At 43.5% G+C, this 13485-nt stretch overlaps 1 protein-coding gene across 4 annotated transcripts in view; it reads left to right on the forward strand.

Moving 5' to 3' along the window:
* Positions 1–864: 864 nt before the first annotated feature.
* Positions 865–13485, forward strand: part of BIRC6 (baculoviral IAP repeat containing 6) — a 158438-nt gene continuing 145817 nt past the window's right edge. For all 4 annotated transcript variants that reach the window (XM_064158738.1, XM_064158740.1, XM_064158741.1 and 1 more), the window contains exon 1: positions 865–1243. In XM_064158738.1, the coding sequence (XP_064014808.1) occupies positions 979–1243 (265 nt within the window). In that variant the 5' untranslated portion in view covers positions 865–978. The remainder of the gene's footprint in view (positions 1244–13485) is intronic.

Consider the following 13485-nt stretch of genomic DNA (forward strand, 5'->3'; position numbering starts at 1 on the left):
ACGCGGAGCCGCCAGCGGGCAACGGTGCCGCCCACGGGAAGAGGCAGAGGCAGTCCCTCCGCCACGCAGGGGCAGCCTCCTTAAAAGCAGGGTTTTTTCTGTAAGGGGGAGCTGTAGCACTTCTGCGCTGTGACTTCGTGGTTTGGTACCAAAGCTGGAAGCAACTTCAATAGGGCCTCGGTCACATCACTCCTCAAGGTCAACACAAAAAAGCGGCCTGAGAGACAGACTAACTGTTAACTCCCCATTCGAGTTTCCCGAGGAGGAAAACGGAAAATGCGCTCGTCCGCTTATGCCTCAGTCTTTATCCGAAGCGGTAACGACACCGCACCTACGACAGCCAGGGAGAGGCGGCAGCCAGCCTTCCCCTACCGGCCTCGGGACGGGGCCCGGCGCCCGGCGCCCGGCACTGCTGCCGGCACAACCCAATGCAGGGCTGCACACCGCAGCCTGCCTGCCCGATTCGCTCCCTGCGGGCCACTCGGGCCTGGCCCCGGGACGAGGGGCAGCTCGACCCAGCAGGCGCAGCACCCCCGCACACCCTCTCCTCACACCCACGGCCGCGGGGCAGGCGTCCGCCTCCTCCCGGCAGCGGCGGCGCCCCCCTGAGGCCGCGCAACAGGGAAACCAGGCGGCGCGCGCGTGGCGGCCTCCCGCCGCTCGCGTCCCCCTCCCTCCCCCGCCACAAGCAGCGGCGCTGCCCTCCGAGCCCGGGGCGGGCAGGCGGACCCGCAGCGGCGCTGCCCTCCGAGCCCGGGGCGGGCAGGCGGACCGGCAGCGGCGCTGCCCTCCGAGCCCGGGGCGGTCCGTCCGCATCCGGCGCGGCTGTGTCACTTCCTGCTCACGCTGGCGCTCTCCCTTTCCTCCTCTCCCCGGACCCGGATGGTGACTGGCGGCGGCGGCGGCTCCAGGGACTGTCAGTGAGTGGCTCCCCTCGGGCCTCTTGTACTGAGGGCGGCGGCGACAGCGGCCGGGAAGATGGCTGCGGCGGCCTCCTGCTCTTCGGCAGTAGCTGCGCCGGCTGGGCCTGGGCCCGGGCCCGGGCCCGGGCCGGTGTCGGCTGGGCCGGGTTCCTGCGAGTGGCTGCTGCTGCGGGACGGCTGCTTGCGCTGCGATGCCGACGGTCTCTGCAGCCTGTGCTACCACCCGGCTCTCAACGCCATCCTGGCCGTGACTGCTCGTGGCGCCATCAAAGTCATCGACGGCACCTCGGGGGCCACGCTGCAAGCGTCGGCACTCAACGGTGAGTGCCGGGCACCCGCGGCCTGCCGGGCCCCTCAGCCGCGGCCCAGGCGGGGGGAGGATTGGGCCGTGGCAGCCCTCGGGGCGACTGCAGGGCGCGATCACGGCACTGCGGAGTCCCGGGGAAGCCAGGCCGGAGGGTTTCCCGAAACAGGTGTCGTGGTGGGCGAGGGACTTCCGCGTGGGGAGGCTCATGAGGAAGAGGCCGGCCTTCGTCCGGGCCTTGGTGCTGGGAAGGTTCCCCTGTCTCCGTTTCAATCCTAGCTATTCAAGCCTGAGCAGCAACTAGTTTTGGGGGCAGAAATACTGGTGTAGGTATCATTGAGACCGTTTTATTTGTTGTTGCTGATGATTTTTTTTGTTGTTGGGTGGTCCTGTAAAACATTGGCGTGGTTACTGAAAGATGAAATGGAGGTGGAAGGCTACTACATATACTCCTGTGTTTTTGTATTTGAACTTATTAAATGTGCTTGTGGATAACGTAATGCTGATGCTTCCGAAAATTAGAAGCAAGATGTTATGCAGGGTAGGTCTAGTTCTTATTGATAAGTGATACTGTAATCATTAATTTATTGAGTCTTAGTCTGGGTTTGTTGAGAAGCCTTATGTCTTCAAGGTGTCATTTGCCTTGTAGTTCAGAATTATTGAATATCAGAGCGTTTCATAAAGTTATTTGAAGATATGTTTTTATATGTATTTGCACAGTTCTCTACACCCTTTCTCTGGTGCTGGTAACAATATCCCTGCTGTTGTGTTGTCTACTGATTTTAGGGAGGCTGTTGCATTTCCACTACTGTGAAGCATTTTTTGTATGTTCAGGTTGATGTTTTAGTACTAGCTACAAGCTAGCTGTGTAGAAAAAGATCTCTGTGCCATTAACGGCTTTGTTCTTGGGTCATTAATGGTGCTTAAACTCTGGCACTTGTCAGAACATGGGTAGGGGACTTACTGATTATATTGTGAGCCCAGTCCTTGGAATAGAAAGATAGCATTCTTACTAGTTGTGTGTTTCCATGTTGAGGTTCCCCTTACAGTTATATACAGCTGTTAATAACCTCTTGCTTTACTGAGTGGTGGTAGCGAGGGGTTGGTGTTTGCCACCTCTGCCCAGCATAGTAATGTTGGGATTTCTATGTATATTACACAGTGTACTTTACCTTGAAACCCAGCAACTGTACTACAGTGTCAAACTGAAAAGATCAGGACAAAAATGTCTGATTTCCTTTCAGAAGTTGAAGTTGGTACATTATAAAGTGTAGAAGTGTTGGGGGTCAATAAACATTTGTGGCATTATTAAGAAGCTGTCACCTGCTTATGCTGTCAATCACTTGTATTGAAAATGAGGATCCTGTGTGGCATTTCCTACTTTGTTTAGAATTCAGATCACTTTGCTTCCATAATTCCTTTTCATTGACTGTTCTTTTTTTCCTCCTAAAGTGCTTTTTAAAATTCATAATTTCATTTTTTCCATCAAATTCTTCCTAGAATTTAAGAACTTCATTTCAGTTGTAGATGAAGAGGGCATAAATCAAGGTCTTCATCTATAATTGGTTGTCTGTGTAGGAGATACTTAATACTCATGAACAGAAAAGAAAGGACTATAAATCAAACCCTGAATTGTTGTTTTATGCTTATCCATGCTAAAACCCTTGCAAAGGATTAGATTTAGTGTTCAGAATGCTAATGGTAATTCTTCTCCAAATAGTAACTATTTAAAAATAACATTACTTTGTTTCTGTTGCCTACATTCAGTCATGTATACCCTTTAGTGTCAGTCTTCTCTGTGACAGCATGACTGCAAACATTGTTTTCTCCTCCTCACATGAAACAGCAGAATTGCTTGTAATCTACCCATATTTTGTCTGTGCAGTGTACCTGGGGAAAAAAATTAGTTTGGGCTGAAGAAACTTGAGATTAATGTCCTCATAGATACAGACCTTCATGCCTGTCAGAAAACTGGGTTCATCTCAGCAGTTGGTGTCTGTTAGGGCTGCTAGCAACTGTGTTTACTCTTGTCCTCTCCCTCTTCGGCCTGTCTTTGGAAAGAGGAGGGAAAGAGGATTCAGCTGTTCTCTGATATTTGCTTACTCTGTACAGCTTTAGCTCTTTTACTGTAGCTTAGTCGTAGTTGGACACTTAGATCTGTAGACCAACCCTGTTCCTGATTCCTGCCCTGACATAAATGACAGGTCAAAGGATTTTGCTTCAGGGACTTCTGGTGCTATAACTAAAAATAGAGTCCTTAGGAATTAAAACTACTCCTCTTGGGAGACTGCTTGTCCTCTTTGGTAATTGGGGCTGCAGGTCTTTTGCTCTGCCAAAACATTTATATTGGACAGAACTACTGTTACTCATTACCTAAGGAAAACCAAAACATAGCAGGCCTCTCTTTCTGGAAAGCAGAGTGAGAAAAAGGATCCCTCATGAAGGGAGGAGGGAGGTAAAATAAAACACCACCAGGCCTCACTGTTTCTTTTATTTACAGTTGCAGTTCACCATGGCAATACATCAAACTTTTAGCTCATTCTCAGTGAAGAGATTGAACCTGTGGGATACTGAATCTGGAACAGTGGAGGCTGCCTTCATTAAAATGTGAACGCAGATGTCTCTCTTTGATGTGTAAAAGTACAAGACAGAGGATTTGCAGCCAAAATGGTTATAGATTGTTTCCAAACATCAGGATGTGGTCTCTGGTCTGCGTGCTTCAGTTTCTCATACGAGTATCATTGGTCTGGTCTCTGTAGTGATCCAGGGATAATGTTCTGAGCCCAAACTGTAGAAATCCGATGAGGATTATGGTGATCATTATACCACACTGAACCTTCATCAGATCTGTTTCTTCAAAGTATGTGATCATCTTTAATCTGTTTCCTGTCTGGGCACTGTAGACCTGCTTGAGGGCCGGGTGGTCATTTGCAACAGCCTGGACATGGTAGTGAATAAGACTGCCATTAGTAAGGGGAAATTCAGGTAACATTAATTTTTGCATTACTTAGTTGCAAGATTGTTCTTTCTACTCTACTAAGGCTGTTGCAGGCACACTGTGCCAGACTGGGAGTGCAGGAACAATTCTTGTAGTTGTTGGATATCATGCTTTTCTATGTGTTTGCTAGTTGTGGTTAATCAGGACTAGTTTTGAATGTCATGCAAATCTATCAAGTACTTTATTTGTCCTCTTAGGCATTTAAATATTTGTGTTTTCAGTTGCAAGTTGAGCAATGATAGCCAAAAAGTGTGAATGATCCGTCTCCAAGTAGGGTACTAAGGATGAGTCTTTTCCTCTGCTTCAAGAAACCCCAGACAAAAGCAAAAGCCAGAGAATCATCATCACCTCCCCTAAAACAAATTTCCTGGATAATCTTCAGTAACTCGTAGTAGAGATGTTTGACCTACCAGTTCCTTCTATTTACAAATAAAATAAAAACCTCTTTGCACTGTGAGAGTACTGTAATTCTCAGAGAAGATTTTAGGAACACAGTAAGAAACTAAAAGGTACTGCTGGATGGAAAGTGACTATCTCGAGTGTTTCTGTAGGTTTCTCTAGATCAATTTGACACAGCAGTAGCTTCAAGGCCTTGTTTACTAAAATGTTCAGTGTTTCATTGCCAAAGCCTTATAAATTACTATAGAGACCCTAAAAATAACCCAAATGCAGACATCTGAATCCATACAGGAAATGATCTGTTCATTTTACTTATGTACCAGGGGAAACAGACACTCAGTGTTATTACTAGAAGTCCTCAACCACTATTCCTCCAACAAAAGAATATAGAAGGAAATAGTTCCCAGCCCAGGAGGCTTACCTGTGGCAGTAAGTTCAGCACCATTGTTTCTTGGTCAGAATTCTCTTTTGGGAAACCCTGTTTGTCTTTGCTTGGGTCACTCGGAATTATGGAACCTTGGAAATGTATCAAGGGATATCCAGTTCAGTTTCTTTTTGATTCCTTTCCATGTGAAGCAGGAGGCAATACATGAAGAAAATGCTTTTTTTGCAGCTTAGAAGTCATGGAGGGCATGTACACTTCTTGTAATCTCTAGGGAGAAACCGATGGGATACTCTGTTGTCCAGTTTTAGGCTTGAATTGTCTGGAGACATCATCAGCGATTCAACTGTTTCAAGCTCATTGTGGTAGTAACTACTCAAGTTGTCTCCTTTGTTCCTCAAAATTTGGGCAAGTGTCTCTACATTTTTTTACCTTTATTTATTTTTTTTAATTATGAGGGGAAAAAACCCCAAACTGTTCTTCCTTGTTTGCTTTTTCATCACATGAAGAGTGTTGCCAAATATCTCATGATCTGCTACATCCCACCTTGCGTTTGAGTGTACTTGGGTGACAATGCTAGTCCGGGTAAAACAGATCATTTTATTGATGTGAATGGTTTTATTGATGTATATAATTTGTATATGAAGCACCTTAACTACTTAAAAAAGAAAACAGGAAAACTTAGATTTGAGTTCAGTGATTTGTACCAGTAAAAATTCGAGATGGCTTTGTGCTCCATTTGTCCATTACTTGCTATGCATCTTACCAGGCTGTCAAGGTGCCATTAATTAATATTTCCAGGCTCTGTGGAAGCACATCTCTGTTATCTTGGGCAGAAGCTAAAATAGATTAAAATTAGAGATATCTTTTTTTACACGTGTGTTTAAAGGAGCATTTGCATTGCCCTGTATGTTGCAGGGATCCAGAAGTAACAACAGAGAGAGAGATGCAGCCATATGCTATGTTGCCAGGGAAAATAGCACAATATTTTAAATTTTGTTGTCAGATCATTCTTGTCTCTACTGATGGATTCATGGCTATCATTTCAACAGTAGCACTATATTACTAAAGGCTGCAGATGCCTTAATGTCAGATGGTCAGAAATTTCATAGCCTCTCTAAATGGACTTTGAAAAAGGTCTTCTACAGGAAGATGAGAAAGGTCTTCTACAGGAAGATGTGTCTTGCTGATCCAAAAAAGAAATCCTGAACTCTGTGTCAAGGACTTGAAATTTGACTTTCTGCCCTCTTCTGTCTCATGGCTAGTTAAGGTATGTCTCATTGATTTGAAGAATCCTTGGGAAAATACTCATTTTTAATCTCAGTTCTGATTATATATGTCAAGACAGTTTTTACTGTGCTCCTGTGATAAACCCTTCAGTTCATCTGTCAGTTGTATAGCATACTGTATTACATAAAATGTAGAAGATGCTTGGCAGATGCATTTTCTGATAATTGTGATAATTGATCAGAGTCCTTTTTAACAGCCCACCATAATGTCAGCTGGCTGAGTAGATCCCCTTTCTTGAGTCTTTAGTTACGTTTTCCTCTAAGAATATTTTTATAGTTGCTATTGCATAACTTAAGCTGAAGTGAAACAAGAAAAGTCTATGCTAGACTGAAGAGTCACCTTGCTTCTTTCAAGCTTTTAATAGCAGTTATGTCTGATTTTTTTGTGTAATGTTGAGCTGTCATTTCAGATTTTCTTTCCAAGTTACTTTCACAGAATCATAGAATCAGCCAGGTTGGAAGAGACCTCCAAGGTCATCCAGTCCAACCCATCCCCCAGCCCTATCCAGTCAACTAAACCATGGCACTAAGTGCCTCATCCAGTCTTCAAAGCAGGAAACACAGTTATCCATCCTTGCTGTTACAAAGATTCTTTATTTCTACCTGAACAGTATGATGTCCTTCAGAAACACTTCTTAGGCTGTCTTGGAGGTAATGCTTACAGTCATGTGGACTCTTGGACAACTTTGGAGCATATTAGTCTATGCTATGAAATAGGTTTTTGCATGTTGACTGTTCTACTGGGATTAGTAGCTGCTCATCATTTACTTTTTAATTTTTTAAATAAAAAATATACACATGGATCAGTTCACTTCTCTGATGATTCTTAAGCAATACCACAATATTGCTTTCTGCTGTTAGAAAGCTATCCTTTAAATATTTCATGTTCTCTTAATTGCAGTGACTGCTGGCAGTCACCAGATGAATGGTTATAAGTGAGTGGACAGTTGAGGAAAGAACAGCTGTTGCCCTCAGTTGTGCCATTTTTGTGTGTTACACATGGATACTAACACCAGCAGTTTCTTTTGGTTTCTGTTTAGTCAGGTTGTGCCTTAGCTACCCTGTCCTTGGGAAGAGTATCAAGATGTGGTAAAGACCTGTGCTGGTTTGAGGCTAACTGGAACATTTTACTGAGAGAAATTAAACCCTTAGCTGTGAGAAGAAAGAAAAAAACACAAACCAGTACCCTATATCACTCATTCTTCTGATGAGAAACACAACTAGTCAAAATATAGATAAGACACTCCTCACATACTTCTCAGCTCTCAGTTCTGTTCCTTCTCTCTGGCGGTCTGGGTGTGTGGCTGTATCTGGCTTAACTCTTTGATCCAGTGTAACGGTTTTTCTTCTAACCTCCTTGTTGTCTTTTTGACATCTCATCTCTGTTCTCTCTAGATTTATCATGTGAGATATCCAGGCATTGATCTGATTATTTCTGAAGGGAGAGAAAGAGGGAGGGGGGAGGAGGTTTGGGCTGGGAGCCTCCTGGGGACTTTGATTTTCTGGGAGGGGTACTGCGTTTCTGTATTACTTTTAACTTGTATATAACTGTAAATATTGTGTGCATCTATGCTTGTAAATTGTGTTAAGCTGTCAATATAGCTTCATTCCTTAACTTCCATCCGGCTGAGTCTAGTCTGGGTGATTTAATTGGGGGGGTAGGGGCTGGGGAGGGGGCAGGTAACTCCCAAACCATCATGAGACCCAGCACACACAACTGGCTGAACAGTTGACCAAAATATTTTTGCAGATTTGCATGTATGTTAGGAAGTTATCCTCCACAGATAAGAATGATGCACAAGAGGTATTTGTCAGGGCTGTTCAGTGAGTATGTTATTATCATTTGTGTAATGTGTATCTTGGAATATTTGCTTTTCAGTTTAGTAAACCTGAAAATTAGTAGCATTAGTGAAAACACATACCCAGTCTCAAGTACTAGTTAATGAAAGCTTCCACAGTCTGTCAGCATTCTTCAGTCCCCTGTACAGTTCATGGAGGGAAAACTGATCCACTGCACTTCCCTGACCTTGCTGTGTGTGAAGCAGTCAGGACTTCATCTGAGCATTTAGCAGATGTAGAAGAGTGTGATAAATTGTCTACTGGGCAACAGCTACAGAGACTGTCATGGAAAACCTCTTCTGGACACGAGCTAGGAGGGTGAGGGATGGAATTGAGAACTATCATGAAGTGGCTGGATGACAATGGGGAAGAGGTTAGAGAAGGATTAAGGAAGCAGGAGGCTGGGCAGATGGCAGTGAAGACTAGGGTTATAAGGAGCATTTTATTGGAGAGCAAGAAGACACTGGTGGTTGTCAGAGTTGGCCTGTTTTCTGTGGGATCTTAAGTTCGTATTATGATGTCAATGCTGACATGCAACACTGAGTGATAGAATTTTTTTAATAGTGGTTTTTTTCTGTTCAGCTTCTAATAGCTTTTCTAAGTCAGAATGAACAATATTAGCATTTTCCAACAAATAATCTTGAATTTCCTCTCCATTCAATGCAGAGAAAGGAAAAGTGTTAACTTTCAGAGGACCTTCCTTCCCATTGCCTAGCAAACTTAGCAAGATCAGTCTTACAAGATTTAAGTTTGCTTTTCCAAATGTCTCCTTTTAGTGACAGAACTAAACTTAAACTTACAGAGTCACCATAATCAAATATTCTTGTGCTGCAAATGTGTGTCTTAAATGTATAAGGCCCTTCAGTTTTGCCAGCTTCTCTAAATTTAGAGTTTGAGAAGGCATCCTAATGAGTAGTTTCACTTTTAGATGTAACGTAAACACGAATGTATCTACTGTTTTACTTCATCTTCCAGTTATTAGAAGGACATAAGAATTTAGTGCAGTTGGTGTCTGACTGATAATGCTAGAATGAGATCTTGGAGTTATGCTAGAAATATGAAGTACAGGCTAAACACTCAGTAGTTATCACATAAGCAAATACTAGGGAAATTATCAAGAGCCCAGTGGAGAATTTAAGTCCATTTCAAATGCCTGTATGTGTGCAGTTTTGATTTTTCAGTCTCAGATTTTAACAGTGCTAGAAGCTGAAGATGTGAGATGGTTTATGCATTCAGTCTGAAAAACATAATGATGAGGATGATTTGGAATAGGGAGATAAGAGTGTGAGAGAGATTTGTAAAGTTTTGGAAGTGTGCAAAAATGTAAATCGGGAGTTGATTATTTCTCTAGAGTAAGAGCTGAGAGTATCAAAAGAAGAAGTTGAAAGAAATAGTAAAATGTGGAGTTCCTGGCTACAGAATATTGTGGATGCAGGATGTGTGCAATTGCAACGGTGCTGGACAAAATGGTGGGAGAACAACCTTGTAGTCATTACACAAAAAGGAAATAACTATTGTCTCAGAAGTTCTCAGAGCACAGATTAGCAGGGGCTGAGGCTGTTACCAGAAAGCACCTTTGTATACATAGCCTTCCTAAGTTCTTCACTACACAGTTTAGACTCCTGTCTTGGACCAAATATGGGGTTATCTGTATTTTCCCCTGATCAAATCTTATAGCTTCTGTGTTCAGTGGTGAGTTTCCTTAAAAGCGTTTACAAGTGGAAGGTTTAGTATATCCATTGAACTGTTGCTGCACTAATGGAAAACTGCTGTTAGATTTCCTCCTAGGCTCTTTTACTCCTTTTTGCAGACTAAGCAAGCCCAATTATCTTAGTCTTTCTTCATGTGTGGTCTGCTCCAGCCTTCTTAGCTGTCTTAGTACCCCTTCACGACACTTTCATATATGTGCTGGTACCTCATATGGGCCGAAGCTGGACATGGTATTCTGGATATGGGCTCAAAATTTCTTAGTAGAGGCTAATGGTCCCTAGCTTCTTTTGATGGTATGGGAGTATACCAAGTGTAAGACCTTGTATTTGTCTTTGTTGAACCTAAGGAAGTTTTGTCAAGCCATTTATCTGGCTTTTTAAGGTCGTTTTAAAGGCCACTCCTGCCATTTCGTGCATCAGTTGCCCTCCATCTCTTTCATTCGGTGTCATCCAGTCTTGCCAAAAGTGCAGTCTGACCCATCATCCAATCCATTGATGAATGCAGTAAACCCTACTGAGCTTTGCTCATTGTCATTCAGGAATGGCTGCCAGGTAGATGCTGAATCGTTAAGCAGCCAGTTTTTCACTTGCTGTGCATCCCACTCATCTGCTTTTGTGAGATCGATGATTCTCCCAGCTTGATATTTTGGAAGCTACTTACAATATTGGTGCTTGTGGGAGGGTGAAGCTAAACTGTTTCCTGCCAGATAGTCTTGGGAGTTCAAAAAGTGCCCTGACTGGAGATGTTTTCCCCTCTTACAGAGACTGCAGGGTACATAATGGGTGAACTCAGATGCTCTAGCCGCTTTTATGACTGGTGGTAAAGTTTCATCTGGCAAAGATTCTTTGTTGTGAAATGCTGCGATGGAAATGGCTCTTGAAGAACGGGAACTTCCTGTTACTGAGCTGTGAAGTATTCCTTGCCAGTCTCTGATTCTGGGTGGATGCTGCTATAATCTGTCTGTGCAATTTGTGAAATAGAATTTTCCTGGAAAAAATTTGTCATCGTTTTTCACTTGGGGGGGGAAATGTTGGCAAAGGCATTTTCCTCTGTGAGGTGTTTGTGAATTGCAGGGACTTGACCTTTCACAAGTTACTTGAATTTGCAGGAATGATTGTGGAATACCTTGTGAAATCTTTCATAATTTGTTCTCAGGATAATGGTGTAAAGCTCTGAGTTTTGTATGGCATGCAAGGCAGCGGTAACGTCAGATAACAGAGATCTGGAACAGCATGAAGAGTGTGGGCACAAAGAGCTCACCAGTGTTTTCCTCTGACTCAATCTCTGTTTACATCTATAGAGTGGAAGAGGACTCTGTGCCTGCAAAGCTAGTGAGAGATGAACTGCCTTGATCTCAGTGGGATTTTATTTATGTTCTGAAACATTTTAAGTGCCAGTGTTAGTTAGTAGCTGCTTGATCTAACATATCTAGTTAATATTCATGTGGCAGTCTCTAATGCTTTGGCCCAGATACCACATCTTCCTGCTCTAGAGATTATTAAATGAGTTCTCATAAAATGAAATAGATACTGAAACAACACTGTCCTGTTTGTTGCTGAAGGAAAAGATAAACTGTAGATCACAAGTCTTGTTCTTGATTAACTCAACCCAGTTGTGGCAAATATGGGAGTTAGAAGGCATTTTAAGCTGAGCATTTCTGCCTCCTTTAGGTTTTGGGATTTTTTTTGCTGTTTAGACAATGTTTTAAGTTTTTTTGTTTCAGCTTAGTTTTTGATTTATTCAACCATTTTGGCCTGAATTTTTCTAGGCATTTCTTCTACAGAAGTGGTGACTTATATAGAGGTGATTTGTAAATTCTTTAGCTTCCTGATTTTCAGCCGGCTGTTTTAATCATGCGACCAGCCAGCCATATGTGAACTATGATACAGTTTGTGGCTGGTTTTAGAACCATCTTGAAATGTGTTTTGTGAATGTGGATAACAAGTTTCTGAACTTGGATAACAACTTAACCATGGCACAGCAACGTGCCCTTGTGGCCAAGAAGGCCAATAGGATCTTGAGGTATATTAGGAGGAGTGTGTCCAGCAGATCAAGAGAGGTTCTCCTCCCCCTCTACTGTGCCCTGCTGAGACCTCAGCTTGAATACTGGGTGCAGTTTTGGGCTCCCCAGTTGAAGAGGGACTGGGATCTGCTGGAGAGAGTCCAGTGGAGGGCTATGAAGATGGATAGGGGACTAGAGGGCATGGCTTATGAAGAGAGGCTGAGGGACATGGGGCTTTTTAGTCTGGAGAAAAAAAGACTTAGAGGGGATTTGTTAAATGTTTATAAGTATCCGAAGGCTGCCAGGAGCAGGGGGACAGGCTCTGCTCACTGCTCCCTGTGATAGGACAAGGAGCAATGGGTGTAAGTTGCAGCAAAAGAGGTTATGCCTCAACACAAGAGGGAACTTCTTTACAGTAAGGGTCACAGAGCACTGGAAGAGGCTTCCCAGAGAGGTCATGGAGTCTCCTTCTCTGGAGCCTTTCAAGGCCTGTCTGGATGTGTTCCTCTGTGATCTGTGTTAGATAGCACTGTCCTGTTCTGGCAGAGGGGTTGGACTCGATGATCTCCTTGGGTCCCTTCCAACCCCTGATATTCTGTGAGCCTGTGAACTGAAGAATTAAACTCCTGAGTCGGTAAAATGGCTTGTCAACACTTCAGAAGCTATTCACAGTGTAAACTAGTCAGTTGCAAAATGTTTTTTCCCAGAGTGTTGATTGATGGATCTTCAAGAAAATGATCCAGCTTAGCCTAAGGGAGCTTGTTTTTGGTTTATCTGCTTTAAATGAAATAAACCTGGCAACTGTAAATAACTTTCTGTGAGTGCAACCAACTTGAATATTAACCAGCACCGTGAGAAACACAACTGTTCAGTAATGTATGTCTTGTGCTGCAGTTACTAATATTTGTTTTGTTAATGAAGCTGAAATGTTGTATTGATTAGATGTGTTATCTGCCTCATTAGTAAACTTAATTGACTTCCAAAAATTGAGACTATTTACACAGAGGGCACATTAACTTCACAACAGGAATAATAAAACAATAATAGTCTGGCCTGTAGAACCATAAGGGCTGGGACTCCTCCAGGCTGCTGAACAGGGCATGAGCTTACTCCTGCACTTCTCAGGAAATAAGGAAAGTGCAAAGTAGTTCATAGTGTTTGCTGTGACACACAAGTTCAGTTGCTTTTCCCACTTTCTCTGGGAAGGGTCAAGAAAGCTGGTGAAGGGTCTGGAGAACAGGTCTTATGAGGAGCAGCTGAGGGAACTGGGGTTTAGTCTGGAGAAAAGGAGGCTGAGGGGAGACCTCACTCTACAACTCCGTGTAAGGAGGTTGAAGTGAGGTGGGTGTTGGTCTCTTCAAGTGACAGGATGAGAGAAAATGGCTACAGGTTACAGCAGGGGAGGTTTAGATGGGGTATTAGAAGAAACTTCTTCACTGAATTATCAGTGAAATAGGCTTCCCAGGAGGTGGTTGACTCGTGTCTTTGGAGGTGTTTAAAAGATGCACAGATGTGGTGCTAAGGCACATAGTTTAGCACCAGGCTTGGTAGAGTTAGATAATGGTTGGACTTGGTCTTACCAGTCTTTTCCAACCAAAATGATCCTATGATTCTGTGAATAATCTGCAGACATCATGTG

Source organism: Pogoniulus pusillus, chromosome 18 (genome assembly GCF_015220805.1).
Source record: "Pogoniulus pusillus isolate bPogPus1 chromosome 18, bPogPus1.pri, whole genome shotgun sequence".
NCBI lineage: Eukaryota > Metazoa > Chordata > Aves > Piciformes > Lybiidae > Pogoniulus > Pogoniulus pusillus.